Here is a 19,571-nt window from a genome sequence, read left to right on the forward strand (position 1 = left end):
CTTTGTGCAAGACATTTTTATTTTGCAGACAAATAGCAGAGGGTCATGATGGATAAATCGCTGCGGTTATGTGTTGACCGTAATTTTTAAAAAGTGTTTGATTTCATAGTGGTTAGTGGGAGTTCTCATTAATAATAACCATATTATTGGGCATCAAAGTGTCTCGAGGTGACTATTGATTTGACGCAATATAAATAAAACTGACTTGAATTGAAGATTCCAGTTGTGAGGTGAGTCCTTCTATAAAAAAGTCTTACCGATCCGGAGCCATCTTAGTGACACCTCCGGGTTGTATAGAAAGTTATTTTGAAGCCGCTATCTAAAAGAATTGGGAGAGGGCCAGAACTTCAATTTCAGTAGTAACTGGAAGTAAAAACTAGACATATAAAATCACCAGTCGAGTCTGAAAATAAAAGCTTAAAATGTTTAAAGATTTTGCTGCAAAATAATGTTTAAAAACCTCTGAACAGCCAAGCCAGGAAACAGAAACCTGTCATACTGGTTCCAACCTGTTTCCTATTTGTCTGTTTTTTTTGTAATAATGACGCATTTAAGTGTACTCGCTGTATTTCTTGGTTAAACACAAACACATTCACACTGTGAATTTGCAGGTGCAAATTGATTGTGTTGGTAAACTGGATTGAGCCATTAGTGAAGCTGTTATTTTGTAAAACTGTGTGCATGCATACTAATTAGCAGAGGGAAACCAGCTTTTTAAACATTGTTTTAAGGGCAAAATTACCAACATCTGGTGACTCTTGACATGTAGCTTTTATGGCCTTAAAACAATTTAAATCAAAGCTGTACCTCGCTCCCCATTCATTTAGATAAAGCCTCTGTCACACAGGCCTAGAGACCAGTCAGTGACCCCCTCGAAACTTCCATTCACTGGGGAAAAATCTGTGTTCCCTGACTGGTTGGCGAGTGGTTGTTGCAACTGGTCAGGGAATACACTTAAGGGGTTGCAAAGTGGTCTCTAGGCCTGTGTGATTGAGGCCTGAGAGCTTCAAAAGAACAGCTCCTTTAACTCTCTGGAGGTGTTGCTGAGATGGCTGCAGAGCTGCAGGACCCAGTTCTTTTGTCAAGATGCTTCAAATAGATAAAGACTAAAAAGAAAACAAGTCCAATTTTTTTAATTAGTAGTAGTAAAATGTACCTGTGAAGTTAAACAGAGTAGCAGACTATTCCAACAAGGAGTAAGCAAAATCAATGTCCACAAAAGGAGGACAATAATTATAAAGCTAAAAAAGGAGCTAAAAAACTTTATCTAAACAGAAAAATTTAGTAACTAAAATTGTCTAATAAATATATTATCACAAAAAGTGCAAGGTTTTTCACTTTATTAACGCAGTGTTCAGGTGTAAAGAAGAATTTTTCCTTTCTATGTCAGGGAGACATTGTGGATCTAGAAAGAGCCGATGGGAAGACCAATGTGATTGTGACAGAGGGCGTCAACACGGTGACATACACACTGGACGAAGGCCTCATTGAGTTTGGTACTGCTGTTGATGACGGAGATTATGACAGGTAAGCACAGACCGCTAAAACAAACATACAGCCCATCAAAATGATGGCTGCGATGCAGTGCGAACATCCGTCCGTCCTTCCTCGCACTCGTCACTTTTCTGGGTCAGAGGCGCAGTGACAGCAGGGCGAGCAGAACAGGCCAGATGTCCTTTTATCCAGCAGCTTCCTCCAGCTCTTCTCGAGTATTTCCTCGGCACTCCCAGGCCAGCTGGGAGATATAATCCATCCCTTCAGCGTGTTGTGATTTGAACACCTCCGAAAGGATGCGCTTGTGAAGCCACCTCATCAGATGGAGTAAATAATTATAACTGACCTCTCTTATTCTGGAGCAGCATCAACTCGACTCCTTCCTCCAGCACTTTGGGAGTCCTTAGAGGAGGTTGATTGTTTATGTCATAAAAAGTGTTGAATTCACTTTTGTAAGCTAAAACTACACAAAAAGGGAAAATCATGAATATTTTTTAAAAGTCAGATTTTCTCTCTTTATGTTGTAAATTTAGTTATAAAACATTTTTTATCGAATTGCTGTGTTTTGGGTGACAGTATACTACAACCATTAACCGAACGTAGGACTGTTTTAACGTGGGATTGTCCTCCACTGAGCACCATCAGGCCTCCGGCTGACACTGTCACTAATGCCAGCTACAGCAGAAAAGCCTTGTTTCTAGCAGAGGCTTACTTTGAATCACTTTAATGAATTAATTGTTTTTCACTTTAATGAATTAATTGTTTTATTTTGATTAATTCATCAGTGGAATTGATTCTGCTACTCATTCCAGTCAAGGTTGCATTAGTAGTTATGCAGTTATAAATTATTGTGGTATACTGCTGGGAAGTATTAAGCTTGGCTTGATTTTAGGTAATAAGAGTGAGATTGTGTTTAATTGTATTCTCTGTGGTGTTATGGATCTACTAGAAGGAATGTATCTTAGAGGGGGAGGAGCTAAAACGTGGTGTTTCAGACATTAGATCTTTGTTAGGTAATGGATCAGATAAATAAGGATTATTTTGAACTGTTAATCATGCAAAGCTTCTGTAGTAGAGTCCAAGAATAAAAATCACATGGGGACAAGTGCCACTGAATATGTGAAACTTCTGCAGGGCATCTTATTTCAGCCAATGATCATCAGAGCTAAAAGGTCACTGTGTTATTGCAATTATTTTATAAAGTCATTTTACAGCTTCGTGCTTTCTAAAGAGCAATTTCTTAGTCCTCTCATTTGTATAAATCTTTGTAATCCACTAATCTGTCAAATAATTCTTGTAAATTTTATTTTACTAATGTTGTTGAATCTGATTGAGTTAGATTAAGAAGAGAGCCCTGGTCGCTCTGTCGCTGTCACACTGATGAAGTTCAGCATCTTTTCAGGTCATACCAGTAATAATCTTTCTAACTGGTCCAGTGATCTCCGCAGCAGACTTTGTTAGATTGAGAGCATCTGAAGGTCCATTATGACTTGCTGTGTATTTTGTAGAGCATTTTATAGTTAAACACTGGACTGTGAGCAGTTTTTATTTATTGATTTGCTTCATTCAGTAATAGAAAACATAAATATTTGGTGTGGTTAAACTTTGCCATTAAAACAACGCCGTTTTTCCTCAGTTCATGTGAAACACATCATGGGGAAATAATCACACGTCCTGTTTGGACTCTGCCAGTGAGAGTATGTTCTTCATGTTCCTGATGGAGTGCATGATGTTGGGATCAGAGGCCTGCTGCAGGCTTCTTTTTTCTACATGTGGCTGTAGATAGTTCTTTATGATTCTGGCTCTGTGTGTGGGACTCTTATCCTGCTGTAGAAGGAATTTAGGCTGATCAGGCAGCAGTTTAAGGCTAGATTTTAGTTCAGCCTCCGTGTCCTTCATTTGGGTACTCTCCCCAACAAATCCTGACAGTTTTATGGTTGACTAAAACTAAATTAAAAACTTACACTAAATGTGAAAAACAGTTTAAAATATTGAAAATTACATTTGAGTCCCACTGATACTGAGGTGTCTGTGCAAGTGTGCATCTGCTGTTTGCATTGATGTATCGTTCTTTTCCAAATTCTTTAAATTGCACAACCTGACATATACCTGACAATAGTAACAAGCAACTTTGGAGACTAACTAAGCTGAATTAAAGAAGATTTAAAACTGAAAAAATAATAATACAATTAATAATAACTCCATGAACTCTGAAGGGCCTTACCTTTTGGACTTTATTTTGGATGTGTAAGAGTATACCAGTTTAACTATGTGTTTTAATGGGGCAGTGAAAGTAATTTATAATAAACAAATAAATACATAGATAAATACAATTCTTAATTTTCAATTTTATAATTCAGTGTCATTAAATATTTACATTAAATAAAGAAGTCATGGGATTTAACTCGTCTTATAGTTTATTATTAGCAGATATAAAATAAGTGGAGCCGCGGTGGAAGTAAAGCTGTTAATGGAGAATCAATCTTAGCTAGTAATCATTAGACGATTCAAACGAATCAGTAAAAACCGAGACTGCTTCACCTTAGCCAGGTGTGATAATCAGAGTGATGAGTTTAGTGGGCCACCTTAAAATTGGGAACGGCTGCTATAACACAGTTTCTTCAGTATTTACAGCTCCTCTGCAGCTCTTTGTCTTTATACAGCTTTTGTGGGAGCTATCTGCAACACAGAATACTTGCTTTATGCCACCTGGCTCAGCACAACTTGTGCATGTGTGTGTGTGTGTGTGTGTGTGTGTGTGTGTTTTCCAGAGCCATAGCCTTCCTCGAGACTCTGGAGATGTCACCAGAGACTGAAGCCATGTGGAAGACACTCAGCAAGCTGGCTCTAGAGGCTCGCCAGCTGCACATCGCAGAAAGGTCAGCACGACACACACACACACACACACACACACACACACACACACACACACACAAACCCTTTCAAAGTAATGTTCTTGTCTCCGGACTAATTACATTCAGTATCAGTCGTCACTGGAAGTGAGACTTATCTCTGGGACTGGAGAGAAAAGAGGCAACAAAGGGCACCTTCATCACCTGGAATGAAGAAATAGACTCTTGGACACACTCACACACACCTGAGCAGAGCGGTTGTTTTTCATCACTTCAGAGGACATAACAACGACTAACATTCATTTCCTAAAGGTTTACCATAACCTTTACTCTTCTAACCAAGTCTTAAATCTAAAATGTTTTATAACTTTTAAGGGTTTGCTTTTTTGCCCGTAAAACATGGTCATATAATTCCCCCAAATATTAGATTAAAATCAGATCAATGTCCCCATAACATGTTATAAATGAAGCTGATGGCTGTGTCCCTGCCAGACCCCCACCCAGCTTCATTTATCATCAAAGACAGTTTTTAATTTTCTATCATTTTTCCCTCTCGCTCCATCTTTATTTCTCTCTGTTTTGAGAAACCCTTTCAAATTTGAATTCTCTGTCATTAATAATGCATATGCTGTTCGTTAGGCATCGGCTTGAATTGCATAAATCATGAATTCGGGCAGAGAAACAGTTTTGTCTGGAGTGGATAATGTTAATGAGGAAGGGAAGTGATGTTAATGAGAGAGGGAAGCAGGAAAAAAAGAGTCAGACAGTAGGAGTTTTTAAACTTTTTTTTTTTTCTTTCGTGACTCGTTCATTAATCTGATGCAACTGTTCACAGAGAGTTGGTAATAACGTGGCCAAATGCTAAGATGTGCCTGTGCATTTCTCAGTTCCTCACACTGAATCTAAAGGCTAATTAGACAAAGAGCTTTAATTCATCTCAGTTCATTAAGTGAACAAGTTTTCAGAGCTTCGACCGACCAGCACTGCGTTCTTCCTCAAATGAGCCAAATACGCTTCTCTTTATTTCTTTGTTTCTGTTGGTCTTTCTCTGTCACCATCTCTTGCTTAATTGCTTACTTCCTTTACAGTTTTCTGTCCCTTTTTATTTTGTAGGTGTTTTGCTGCGCTGGGTGACGTCTCAACCGTCCGTTTCCTGCACCAAACAAACCAGATTGCAGACAGAGTTTCACAGGAAATGGTGGGTTTCATCTCAACACACTGACCATAAATAGAGCAGATAAAGACCCTTAAAGATAGTAGAGAGTCTTGGATTAAATGGCTAATTACTAGTATTCGCCTCCAAAATGCAACGCTGTATTTGGCATTTTTATGCAACGGAAACCTGAATAATTCAACAGTTCCCTTAAAGATTAATGCATCTTATGATGGAACTGGAAACGCAGCATTCATTGTACAGAAAGTCTCTGCTGGAGTTGATATTAATGAAATTCTTTTTAGCTGAGTCTCTGTGATTGGTCCTTTAAAAAATGCAGCTTTGCAGTTCTTGAAAAGTTTCGCTGTAGGTTCCTCTTTCTCTCTGCACATCTCAGAACGAGTGCTCGGTGGCTTTTATATGTTTTAATCTGTGTGTGTCTTTATTAGGGAGAGGATGGTGCATCGTTTTATCAAGTCCAAGCCCGTGTGGCCATGCTGGATAAGAACTTTAAACTGGCTGAGATGCATTACATGGAACAGGTGGGCAGTAAAAAAAAAAAAAAGGTAGAAATTAATAACCTTCAGCAAGAAGGTTATATTTTTGGCAGCGTTTGTGTGTGTGTGTGTATTGAATGAAGTCTGATTGTAGTTTGAAGTCTGATTGAAGTTTGGGGACGCTGCACCAGTCTGTCGTGGTGAAGAGGGAGCTGAGTGTAGAAACAAAGCTGTCGATTAACTGCTCGTTCTACGTTCCTACCCTCATCTGTGGTCACGAGCTTTAGGTAGTGGCCAAAAGAATAAGAGCGGAAATACAAACGGCAGAAATGAGCTTCCTCCGAAGGGTCCTGGCCTCTCTCTTAGAGATAAGGTGAGGAGTGCGGCCATTCGGGAGGGGCTCAGAGTAGAGCTGCTTCTCCTCCACATCGAAAGGAGCCAGATGAGATGGTTCGGGCATCTGATTAGGATGCCTCCTGGACGCCTCTTGGGTGAGGTGTTCCAGGCATGTCCCACCAGGAGGAGGCCCGGGGGTAGATCCAGGACACGCTGGAGAGATTATATCTCTCAGCTGGTCTGGGAACGCCTTGGGGTCCCTCTGGATGAGCTGGTGGAGGTGGCTGGGGAGAGGGAAGCCTGGGCTTCTCTGCTTAGGCTGCTGCCCCTGTGACCCCGCCCCAAGTGGAGAAAGATGGATGGATGGATGGATGGATGGATGGATGGATGGATGAAATTTGGCTTTCATCCATCAAGCTCAACTTGATTTATTGGTCAAAAACTGACAAAAAGCCTTATAACTTGAAAACTAATTAACCAATTATTATGTCACATTTGACCTCTGACCTCACGTTTACATATCACATCTGCCTTTCTTTCAAATTGACCCCAAAATGTGTTCTATCTTTAAATAAAGTGTCAACAGAAAGAGAATGAGCTGCTTGATTAGTTAGAAATATACAGTAGTATAATATTACATAATAAGCTCAAGTTCTTCATGTCCAGTTATTTACAAATCAATACCTGTTATTCATGACCTGCTCCTACATAATGTTTGTGTAATCAACGTAAACTATTATTATTATTATTAGTTTATTTGACAGGGACAGTGTACATTAATTAACATTACAGTAAATGCACCAGAATTAGCCAAAAGGCTATTTTTCATCTGTTGTCCCTGGACAGATCTTAAAATTGTCTACCTAAAAACAACAATAAGAAGATTACAATGAACAAATATCTGTTTACCTTATCTGATTTTTATTGCACTACAAACTTCTTAAAGTATGTTTAAAAATAACAATGGAAACATAATGAATATATACAAAATTCGATGCTTTTCCCTTAAAAGTAAATACTGCCCAGAGAGTGAGCTGCCCTGGCGGAGGTTTGCGCTCTCGGAGTGCTTCTTGCTGTTTATAAAATTCAATGCTTTTCAGATTTTAGAGCAAACCAAACACCCCAAAATTCAGAGAGTTGTTAACATAGGGTACGGTTTGGTTAAATATCCTTTATTGGATTAGTATTTATATATGATTATAGATATTATATATGATTTATATTACAGCATCATATCTACAGCATAACCTGATGCGCACCTTCCCAGAAATGTAAGTAAATGTTGCAGCACCACCAATGTCAACAACTTTTATTGGTCTGAAAAACTTTACTACAAACTAAATGCAGGAACCACTAAAACAACAGAGGCACTCTGTCTTCAGGTAAAATGATATTTTAAGTGAAATAAGTTTGTTCTATGAGCAAAGTGACTTAAAATAGACCAACGTGTGCAATTCTAAGTCTTTGGTCACTTTAATGTAATACACAAAAGGTTAACAGACTGTAATTGTTTTTAGCTTGCTACATAATGTTAGTGCAGTCAGTACTCTGCTGCTGTAGACGCATCATTTTTCTTGCTTTTTACACGCTTGTTGAAAGACGGGACGCATTATGTGATCATTCGGCGGGCTCGTGGGCATCCATTGAAGTGTCCGCTCGATAATTTGAGAACCATTCAGCCTACACTTACCAAACTTCATGGGTAGATGGCTTTTCACCAAAGCAAAGTTGGGTTTGTATGTGGGGTCACTGGGGTCAAGATCAAGGTCCCTGTTATTTAAAAAAGAAAAACTGTGTCCACTCAGTACCTTCGCCTTCGGAGCAGCGGGCAGCCACACACTAGACTAAATTTCCTTCCCCCATGTAAGCACAGGACAGGCTTTCACTGCTAAAAGTATTGATTACCTTGGAAGTTAGTAACCAAGAAATCTTTGTGAGGATCGCACTGATGAGTTAATGCTGTCTTTTACCAAACATCTGTGATTGGTAGGACAGTTTATCTTGAATTGGGAGCCCATGACAAACCACACCCGGTCACTAGATCAAGCTTCTAAACCTAACTCTGCATCCTTAATGCTAGGTCTCTGGAGGATTAATTTAGTATCTTGCTTTTGTTATGCAGAACGCCATTGATGAAGCCATAGAGATGTACCAAGAGCTCCACATGTGGGATGACTGCATTGCCGTAGCTGAAGCCAAGGTAAAAATTAAAATCGGATAAAATAATTCTGTACACGGTAACCTGTCAGCTCAGTGTATTTTGGCTTATTTTGATTCCAGCCCCCTTAAAATATGTGTTTTACATATTTATATTAAGATAAAAGCTACTTTCGGCTGCTCCCTTATTCAGAAGGGGTTGCCACAGCGGGTAGTGCCGCATATTTGACATATTTGGTCTTACTGACTCATATTCTTACTCACTTAAAATAGTGTTTCTAAAACATATTAAAATAGCCCCTTCATGCTTTCATCTCACTTAGATGTATTCCCTGTTTACATTACTTCATCTATTCTGAAAGACCTTTGGTTGGCCAGTAAGTGTCCTCATTATTTTCTTAAGTCTGAAAGCAGAGTTCAGATGATGGGCAGGAGTCTTGTTACCCCTCATAAAATTTGAATTACAATATTCTAAAAGGTTATTATGTTAATTTTTTATCTAATAATGCCTACCCGCGCTGCCAACCACCAGAAAGTATTGTTGGTTAACTGTTTGGTTCTTTATTGTTTAAATTAAACCAACCAAACCAAACTTTAAATGCAAAATAACCACAGGGCTACCCAGAGCTCGACACCTTGCGCGGGAACTACTACCGCTGGTTGACTGAGACGGGTCAGGACGAGAAGGCTGGTGAGGTGAAGGAGAGCGAGGGAGACCTCCAGGGCGCCATCAACCTCTACCTGAAAGCGGGACTGCCGGCTAAAGCTGCCCGCCTCGCCATCAGCCAGCCGGAGATCACGAATAGCAGCCAGACCGTCGGTCGCATCGCTGCCAGTCTCATCAAGGGAGAGTTTTACGAGAGAGTGAGTGGATTAGTTACACTGGTGAAACATTCCTCCTCCTCCTCCTCCTCCTGTGTTCCCACTTTTCTTTACCTCTGAGCCCACCCCTCCTTGCCTCAACTTCAATGCAGGAACAAGTGTTCTTTGTTATTTTCAGTTTTGAACTCTGTCTCCCTCCATCTGTCTGTTTTTTCTCGATGGGTTTTTTTTTTGTCTAAAAGCTTCTTTTCCCCTAGCCATCTGTGTTTATGTAACAGGTGGGAAAAAAGCTTGGAAAGACAGAATGAATCCTCAAAGCAAATTTTGGATCCTCATATTGTTGAGTTTTCATCAGTTTAGGTGTCTGGAAATATATATATATATATATATATATATATATATATAGAGAGAGAGAGAGAGAGAGAGAGAGAGAGAGAGAATTTGGTGATTGTAATTTAACTTGCAGTAGCTAAGACAACATTTTGAATATTTTCTGTATTTTGCAAAGAGCCCTTATTCTTCCCTGCATTTATCATTAGAAACGCCACCGAGTTAGCATTTAAAGCATGCACATTCTTGTACAACAAAAAAAGAGATAATCATAGTTTGAACATATTTAAATGAGGATGGATGCAGGAAAAGATTTAGCCATAACAAGACTGTAAGTATTCTGATTGTTAGTCATTTCATCATTTGTATATGGAAATGCCTAGCAGCAGAGAAATAAAGGAACAAAATGTTCCCGCTCAATTCATAAAAAAAGCAAACAACAAAAAAAAACTAAGGTAACTAATTAAATTGTAGCACTGTGTAAACGCCAGCTTTGGTCCACACAGTCTCAGCTAAATTCTTCACAGTTATTGTCCAAGAGTATAGTGACACCGGGCACCCTGTGTTTCAATCCAAAAGGCACCAAATAAGAATATATACATTTTAAACACTACTTTCATATGTGATAGTAGTCATTATTCCTAAAGCATCTGCTGCAATAGGAAACTCCCCTCTTCATTTTACCAATTATATGAACAAGATTCAAAAGAAACCTTCTTAAGCTCCTCATTTTTATTCTTTACTCTCTACTAGAGTAGCTTTGCATTATCCGCAGTTCAAAATAATCCTTCTTTATCTCTTCATACACTGTCAGAATCAAGCTCTCTTGCTCCTCTCTTTAAGCTAGCTTTCTTCTGATTTGCTGCCCTTTGCATAAAGAAGGTTTGAGGATGACGATCTGTGAAATATTTGATTTCCATCGTGGTACAGTGGTTAGCACAGTCACCTCCCAGAGTTCAGACCTCCTGGCTGGAAGTAGCATGTTCTCCCTGCACCTGCTTGGGTTCTTTCCAGGTGCTCCAGCTTCTTCCACAGTCCAAAGTCATGAACCTGAAGTTACCTGGTGTGTGTGGTTGCCTGTTTTTTTGTGTGTTAGCTCTTTGATGGACTGGTAACCTGTTCAGGGTGTAACCTTCCTCTAGCCCAATGACAGCTGGGATAGGCTTCAGGCCCCCATGATCCTAAGATGGAAAAATGATTAAGAAAATTGACAGAAAAATGTGTGTTATCTCTGCTGACCAGGCAGGAGATCTGTATGAGAAGATCAGTAACAACCAGAGAGCTCTGGAGTGCTACTGCAAAGGAGGCGCCTTCAGGAAAGGTAAAACAGTTATGTAGCTTGTACATAACATATACCATTTGATTGCTTCTTCAATATTTTGTACAGTTTGGGTGGTAACTTTTCTGGGACCAAAGTTTCTCCTTCCTGTTTCCTGTAGCGGTGGAGCTGGCTCGACTTGCCTTCCCTGCTGAGGTGGTGAAACTGGAGGAGGCCTGGGGAGACTACCTCGTCCAGCAGAAACAGATGGACGCTGCCATCAACCACTTCATTGAAGCAGGGTATGTTGTGTAGAGGAGGGATGATAGAGGGAGAGGACTGGAGAGACAAAGATAAGGACAGATGGAGAGGAGGAAAGATGACACATGAAAAACAGTCCAACGGCGACAGCCAACAATTCTTTAAATCATCACCAGGATAATGGAGAGATGAAAAGACAGTTCTTTAAATATGGCTATATTAATACCCCAAAATTCCAAATAAAGGCAGGTAGTCAGGGCTCTGAAGCTTCTGAAACTGAATTTTGACTGTGAGCGGCTAAAAGTCTCTACAGAAACAAAGGTGTTAAAAATACTGCTTTTGTATTTCTATAGTCAGTAAAATTTCAAGCAGTATTTCAGAGAACTTCAACCAGAAGTGTTCTCTAAGAAGTACTAATGACACAATCTACATTTCATCTGTGACGCTTGCTACCTGAGCAATTATGGGTGCACAAGCACAGTAACATGTCCAGGTTGCCTTCCATGTAGCTGTTCCCTTAAAGCAATCGAGGCGGCCATCGCAGCTCGCCAGTGGAAGAAAGCCGTCCACATCCTGGAGTTACAGGAGGACCCGTTGGCAGCGAAATACTACGTGAAGATAGCTCAGTACTACGCCTCCATGCAGGACTATGAGGTGAGAGACAGGAGGAGCGAGGTAGGAGGTGAAGAGCAAGTAGGTGAAGGTATAACCACATCATGTTTTCTTTCAGATCAGTGAAAAGAACACATTAAAAAATGCATGTTTATTTTACAGTCTTTATTTATTGGACTTTTATGAAATTATGTGACTATTTAATGTTGTAATGTATATGTATTGCAGATGTAAATATAACTTTTCTTTAAAAATGTCCAATAAAAAAAGTTATTATCCTAATGTGAACTGGGGGAGGTTCACATTAGGTTCATAATCTGAGACATAAAAATCTTCAATAGCACTTAAATACATATTTTTTTCTAGTTTTATCCTTGTCTGTATTCTGAAGGGGTTTATTCATTCAAAGACTGAATTAGAGAACACATTTTTAAAACCATTTTTTTTTTAACTTTTTTTATGTTTATCCCCTCTTTAAAAACCTTTGACTATTAATACAACAGCATATTCATATTCTCATATTAGAGTCGAGCAGCTGCAGCTATGAAAAGGATGAAGAGTGGAAATGCAGTTGGTCCAGATGACATACCTGTGAAGGTATGGAGATGTCAGGCAGAGGGGGCAGTGGACTTTTTAACCAGATTGTTTAACACAATCTCGGAGAGTGAGAAGATGCCTGAGGAATGAAGAAGTGTACTGATGCCAATTTTCAAGAATAAGGGTGATGTGCAGAGTGGCAGTAAATACAGAGGGATAAAGCTGATGACCGTACCGTGAAGACATGGGAAAGAGTTGTTGAAGCACAAGGTTAAGAAGAGAGGTGACAATCAGTGAGCAGGAGCATAGCTTTATGCTGAGAAAGAGGACCACAGATGAGATGTTTGCGTTGAAAGTTGATGGAGAAGTCTCTGTGGACTACCATGTTTGCAGACAACATTGTGATCTGGAGTAAGAGTTTGGAGCAGATCGAAGAGAACCTGGAGAGGTGGAGGTATTCTCTGGAAAGAAGAGCGAAAGTCAGTAGAAGAAAAACAGAATACATGTGTGTGGATGAGAGGACGACAGGTGGAAAGGTGAATATGCAAGGAGCAGAGGAAGTGAATGTAGATGAGTTTAATGCAATGGACAGTGCACGAGAGAGGTGAAGGAGAGTGCAGGCAGGGTGGAGTGAGTGGAGATGATGTCAGGGGTGATTTTCAGGAGGTAGTGGTAGTGAAACCTGCTATGATGTATGGTTTGGAGACAGTGACACTGACAAAAAGATAGGAAGCAGAGTTGGAGGTGGCAGAGCTGAAGGTTTTCATTGGGAGTGACCAGGATGGACGGGATTATGTCCGAGCAACAGCTCAGGTTTGGAGACAAAGTTGGAGAAGCAAGGCTGAGATGGTTTGGAGATGTGAGATGTTGAAGATGGAGCTGTGAGGTAGGAGGAAAAAAGGGAGACAACAGAGAAAATTAATAGATGTAGTGAAAGGAGGACATGCAGAGGGTCATTGTGACAGAGGAGGATATTATAGACAAGGTGAGATGGAGGCAGGTGGTGACCCCTAAAGGCAGCAGCCAAAGGAAGAAGAAGAAGAAGGAGAACAAGAAGAAGAAAACATTTATACACCTGGGAAAGTCGTCTTTTCAGTGTCATTTCAACAAGGTTTTGCTCAGCGGATAGTGGTGGGAAGGTGCTTTCAATGAAAAAGATAAATCCACCGTACACGTCCTCCACAGCACTAGACAGATGGTGAAGTAAGAAACACAACTTCAAATGATTTCAAATGTGTGCAAACAGGAAACTGCATTTTCAACTGTTTGTGGTGGTCATCTACTTTGAAGTTACCTAGTGGTATTCTCACTTGTGTTATGTATGTACCTCATAAAAGTACTGCACAGGCTCGGCTACTGTAAATGCTGGAACCTGGCATTGTGGTTAGGTCAGCACACAAGTTTGGTTTTGCTCCCTGAACACTTCACAGGACTGTGGAGACAGCCAGAGGGATGGAGGAGACTGTGACATTTTGCCACTGGCAATTAATTTCTACACATCTCATGAGGATATGCACACACACACACACACACACACACAAACACATGTACACACACCCACACACACAGTGCCCAGTTTTAACTTTACTGCAGTCTCTGTGGACACTGAGCCGTGTTTGTTCCAGGGTGCTTTGGCAATAAGGACGAGTTTGGTAGTTGTAACAATAGTTTTAAAAGTTGCCCCAAAACCACAAAAAACATGACTGTTGAAAAGAAGAAGATAACGAGAGCAATCTGGTATGAATACAAAGAAAAGGAAGTGAGCTGATGGTGGCGAAGCGCAGTGGGCTCTGCTTATTCTGATGAGCTCAGCTGAGCCAAACGGCCTCCACAGACTGCCAGGCTCTGAAAATAGCAGCCTATTTCAGTCAGATTGCTCCATGGGCATATTCACAGAAAGTAATTAAGATAACAAGCTCTTTGCTCTCCAAGTTGGGGGGGGGGGGGGGGGGGGGGGGGGGGGGGGGGGTAGTTGTTGCAGCAAAGTGAAATTCAGTGCAAGCTATAAACAATGACGCGCACGCACCTGCTACAGCTATAGAGAAAGTATCCTGGAAAAACAGTGACTAAACACTTTTTAATCAGAATGGCAAACAACCAGCTCATCCGCTTGTTGTGTTGAAGCGACTTTTATTACAGATTCAGTGTATGAGTATCTTTGCCTTTATGTAGCTTTTTGTGGTTTGTTTATTGTAAAGTAGTGGGAACTCATTCCATTAACTGTTACACACCAGGGCAAGAAATCATTTCATTTACCCTGCAGAAATGCCATTCAGTGTATTAATATGTTGCAAATTTTCACTCTCTGCTTTGTGTTAAACTCAACTCATGTGCCTCAACATAAAGCTGCAACTGGCAGCAGAGTTTACAATAACCAAAAAAATCAAAAAAGCCATCTCACAGAAGCTGTCATTTAAGAGGTCTGATACTACATTGTGTTACATGTAATGGAAGAATTTCAGAGCAGCCTTCCAGTATGTGTTATGACACATCTAATGAGCAGTAATAAAAAAGTATACCACCAGAATAAGCATAATTAGAATTTAATTTAACTAATTACAGATCCTTAGTGTAGAAGAATAAGCAACCATTGGAGTGTGGGGAGCTCCATATGCTCCATACATGACTTTTATGCTCATCTCCTCAGGTATGGACAGTGGCAATAAGCTCTCTGCAACACCCAGAAACTCTTGCACAAATACAATATATATCATGAATTCAAATTAAATAAGTCTAGGTTTTTATATTTTGATGTAGTGCCTGGGCAGATCACATAAAACTATACGATAAACAAAGAGTGAAGCAACTGAAAAGGAACAAATACAAACAACACATCATACAAAACTCAGTCTTTTCTTCACCTATCTCATGACAGCTGGTGACCCACTCAAACTTGATGATTTTATTTGCTGGGAACCTGCACGAGTGCAGTGCCAAGTTTGAAGCCATTTGGATGAGAGATTCTCATATTTTGGCTACAAGTTGTTCTTTATTACTGGTGTTTTCCTGTAATAACTGCTGCCTGCTCCACTCTGTGTGTAGGAGGAGGGGACTCATACACACACACACACACACACACACGCGGCATGTTTGGCTATCCTTGTGAGGACATTCATTGATATTGTCTTCCCAAAGTGCTTACCCTAAAAATCAACCATCAGAAGTAAGCTCCAAACCATAAGGGGCATCCAAACAGGAAGTGATTGACTCGGCGGGCGTTGCTTTGTCGCTAACAGAGCAATTCAAGGCTCTGGTTGCCTTTTTAACCCTGTAATATAATCAGCTCACGCTGACAGTCACTCCCATCGCTCACCTAGTTGAGAAAAGTTCATTTTGGGGCCATTTCTCATCACCATCTGTTATTTCGCTGGTCATCACTTGAAGTTGCTGAATGTAGCTGACATTTTATGATCTCTGGTCACCACGTTGCTGCTGTCGCATCCTGTGTGGACACCTGTAACATTACTGTAATTCTGACTTTAACCCTTAAACAGGCCTTTGAAGGGGTGTAAGAAAAAAAAGTTCTAACCATCAAAAGGTTATTCTAATAGTCAAAACCTCAAACAGTTTCTTACAGGATAGCTGGGCAAGAGCTTATTATTGCCTCTATGACAGATGACTTTAATAAATCACTCATGTTGAACTGCACTAGTAATATCAAATATAACTTTTCTAACATTATGTTCTGTATTTTGTTATTTTTTTATTGACCTGTAGGTGGCAGAGCAGCTGTTTGTGAAAGGAGGTCACATTAAAGATGCAATAGACATGTACACCACAGCAGGACACTGGGAGGAGGCTCACAAGGTCAGTGCTGACGCATTACGGTGTAGTTTTAAATATTCAGTGTTTTCTGGACTCATATTGACTCTCCTGTTAAAGAATCTCTCCCTGGAATACATATTTAAGCGTCTATCATCAAATATGAGATTAAATAAGAAATTTTCCCTTCTCGTGTGATCATAACAGAAGTGTTATTAAAGGTATTTTTTATTTGATGTGTGTCTTATAAAGCTGGCAGTGACGTGTATGACAGAGGAGGAGGTTATGGCTCTGTACATCGACAAAGCTCAGGAGCTGGAAAGCGAAGGGAAGTTCAAGGAGGCTGAGAGGTAAATATGAATCTCCAGATTTACAGGAATTTGTCACGTTTTTTGGTGGGAGACAAACTAACATGACGACTTTTGAGTTAATCTCTGACCTTGAAAACAGCAGGAGAAAAACTGTGAAAATGTGGTTTCAGATGCGAGGCAGTACTTCAGACCTCAAGTCTTTTTTAAGTCCTCTCTCCCCTTTAACTCACACATGATGAGTAAACCGATTATTCACTAATGGTCACCTTTGTGTGTGTGTGCATTCACACAGGCTGTTTGCTACAGTAAAGAAGCCCGAACTCGCCATCAGCATGTACAACAAAAACCGGATGTTTGATGATGTCATTCGTTTGGTGGCCAAGCATCACCCTGACAAGCTGACTCAGACCCATCTCAGTCTAGCCAAGGTACGCACTACACTGCACTACACGACTGTGATAACTGTGATAATCAAATACTGCCTGCCTGTGACCCTGTGAGCCTGAGCTCAGGGGGGGAAAAAAAAACCTAAGAGTTAAAAATGCCTCTTTTCACACACATTTTCAAATTGCTTCATGCATTTGTAGATCTGCAAGTGCAGAGATGCTAAAACCTTTTTTTTTTTTGGGTACCAGCTTATACACATGTTTATTTCTGCTTTAAGCTTTGGGAGCCAATCTCAAGTGGCCGCTAGAGGAACTGCAGTTTTGTCATCATTTGATAAGAACATCATCCACTGTTGTAACAGCATGAATAAATGACAGAAAGTCAGGAAAAGCTTGATAGGTCACAAAGTCGGGCTGAAGAGGTAGATTTTAAGTGTGTGTTTAAAGGGCTTAATACTTCCCGCTGCTCTCAGGCACAAAAACTAATCGCTGCCTCTTTCTCCTCATTGTACTGGTTCATACACTTTAAATACCAGAGCACTAATGCGGGACTTTAAGACAGGTGTAATTTGTTCTCTCCTTGGGTGCTATGAAAGATAAATAGGATGCTTAAAATGCAGTGGCAGTGTTTGTACTGTAAAGCAGAGGCTTGTTGCGGCAGTTCATCTGCTTATTCTTCCTGTTTAATTACTTGCAGATGAGGAACAAAGTGTCAGCAGCAAAAACAATTCCTTCAGATTTTTGCAGCTCATCTGAACCCAGTTTAAAAGTGAGCGGCCGGCGCTTTGGTTGATGTCATTACCTCACAGCTCAGCATTACACAGGCAGCAGTGGATGAGGCTTCTAATCAGAAGAGCTCTCACGGGCGCAGATAATGCTGCGGTCCTGCAGCTGCGTGATATTTTATTGGGAAGGCTGCATCTGAGACCACTCTCTGTTTCTAATGTAACAGCAGAAAAACGAGTGCGCTCACAGTTTGTTTTGTGAGAATCGCCCTGCAGCGCTTTAAATTCAAACAATAATTAACTCAGAGTTTTCCTGAATTTTGAAGTCCATTTTTTTGGCACCAATATCCCTTTTTTTGCTGTGTCAAAAACCTAGAAAAATAATTTGCTGAAGGGACATTAATTCTATCCTAACTCTGATTCAGCGCCCCTTTCATGCGCTGTGTGGTAGGTCTGAGCCGGCCTGTATACGATGTGTAAGTTAAGATAAGTGATGGTGATGATAAATGTGCTTTTTTTTGCAGGAGTTGGAGGCAGAATCGAGGTTCTCAGAGGCGGAGTACCACTTCATGGAGGCTGAAGAGTGGAAAGCTGCTGTCCACATGTACAGCGTCAACGATATGTGGGAGGATGCGTACAGGGTACAAATGCCGCATTTGTTTTATTCATTTGCTTTTAATCTCATTACATTATTAAGAGCTCGGTAAAGTCTAGAACCTCGTCCCACGCAGCAAATGTTTTCTGCACCTCACGCTCTCCTTAGATCACCTGTTATCTATTGTTGTAAGCATGTAGATTACATATATTATGTTTATTCCTGCTGCTAAATAGTGGGGTTAATGTTACTGTTATTATCAAGCTTCAGATACACAGCATTCTTACAGGTGTGTGCCTCCCTGTTGACAGTGTTTATTGCTGTTGTCAGTCTGGGAATGCACCAGAGCTTTACAGCTTCTTCCAAATGTTTCTCTCTGGGATTATGTGTGGTAAGGGGGTCAGGGAGCCACAGGACTGAAGTGCTGGTGTAATGATTTTTTTTTTATGATGTGTTGGTGTGTTTGTCAGGTGGTAAAGAGCCACGGAGGTGCTGGTGCGCAGAAGCAGGTGGCCTACCTGTGGGCCCAGAGTCTGGGTGGAGAGGCTGCCGTCAAGCTGCTCAACAAGTTTGGCCTGATAGAGCATGCCATCGAGGCCGCTTCAAATAATTAGTGAGCATCATCTCAACAGAGAGACCCAAATAACTCTGATTAAGTTTAATTTACTCACACACCGAGTTTCATTTTACCAGCTTAAAATATTATGAGATAGTGTTGATTCTTTCCAAGAGCTTTAACACATATTTGCCACTCATTCAGAAGGTTTTATTAGTTGGTTTGTCTCAAAGGAAATCCTAACAGTAAGACTTGGAAAATTGCTTTCTTCTTAAAAATAAAATGAATCAATGAGCAAAGTCCTTCTAGAAGCAAGAATTATTTTGGCTATAATTTCCCAGTTTATATCAGAATGAATAGGGAGAAAGCTGTGACTTTAACTTCTATGATCACGGGTATAATAAATTATAGGATCACGTATCACTGGTCAAATCCACATCTTACACTTACCTACCGTTATCTATGCTGTTAAAGTCTTCTCCCATAGATTTCTATTCAGTTCTTTGAGTGCCATATCTCCTCTTATGTGCTGCTCAAAAAAATTAAAGGAACACTTAGAAAACACATCAGATCTCAATGGGAGAAATATCATGCTGGATATCTATACTGATATAGACTGGGTAATGTGTTAGGAACAAAAGGATGTCACATCATTTGATGGAAATGAAAATTACCAGCCTGCAGAGGGCTGAACTCAAAGACACCCTGAAAGTGAAAAAAGTCAGTTTTGCTGAAATTTCATTGCAGCAGCTCAAAATGGTACTCAGTAGTTTGTATGGCCCCCACGTACTTGTATGCATGCCTGACAATGTCGAGGCTCCTAATGAGATGACGGATGGTGTCCCAGGGGGATCTCCTCCCAGATCTGGACCAGGGCATTACTGAGCTCCTGGGCAGTCTGAGGTTCAATCTGGCTGCATCGGATGG

At 40.5% G+C, this 19,571-nt stretch overlaps 1 protein-coding gene across 2 annotated transcripts in view; it reads left to right on the forward strand.

Annotated features, from left to right (window-relative positions):
• Window positions 1–19,571, forward strand: part of ift172 (intraflagellar transport 172) — a 60,055-nt gene that overhangs the window by 18,090 nt on the left and 22,394 nt on the right. For both annotated transcript variants that reach the window (XR_004019195.1, XM_030721801.1), the window contains exons 17-30: window positions 1,391–1,527; window positions 4,266–4,373; window positions 5,460–5,544; window positions 5,949–6,041; window positions 8,455–8,532; window positions 9,105–9,353; window positions 10,884–10,962; window positions 11,081–11,201; window positions 11,670–11,814; window positions 16,027–16,116; window positions 16,324–16,421; window positions 16,675–16,810; window positions 18,018–18,134; window positions 18,559–18,701. Coding sequence is in view for 1 of the 2 variants with exons in the window: in XM_030721801.1 (XP_030577661.1) it covers window positions 1,391–1,527; window positions 4,266–4,373; window positions 5,460–5,544; window positions 5,949–6,041; window positions 8,455–8,532; window positions 9,105–9,353; window positions 10,884–10,962; window positions 11,081–11,201; window positions 11,670–11,814; window positions 16,027–16,116; window positions 16,324–16,421; window positions 16,675–16,810; window positions 18,018–18,134; window positions 18,559–18,701 (1,679 nt within the window). In the remaining variant the exon portion in view is untranslated. The remainder of the gene's footprint in view (window positions 1–1,390; window positions 1,528–4,265; window positions 4,374–5,459; window positions 5,545–5,948; window positions 6,042–8,454; window positions 8,533–9,104; window positions 9,354–10,883; window positions 10,963–11,080; window positions 11,202–11,669; window positions 11,815–16,026; window positions 16,117–16,323; window positions 16,422–16,674; window positions 16,811–18,017; window positions 18,135–18,558; window positions 18,702–19,571) is intronic.

This window comes from Archocentrus centrarchus, chromosome 24 (assembly GCF_007364275.1).
Source record: "Archocentrus centrarchus isolate MPI-CPG fArcCen1 chromosome 24, fArcCen1, whole genome shotgun sequence".
NCBI lineage: Eukaryota > Metazoa > Chordata > Actinopteri > Cichliformes > Cichlidae > Archocentrus > Archocentrus centrarchus.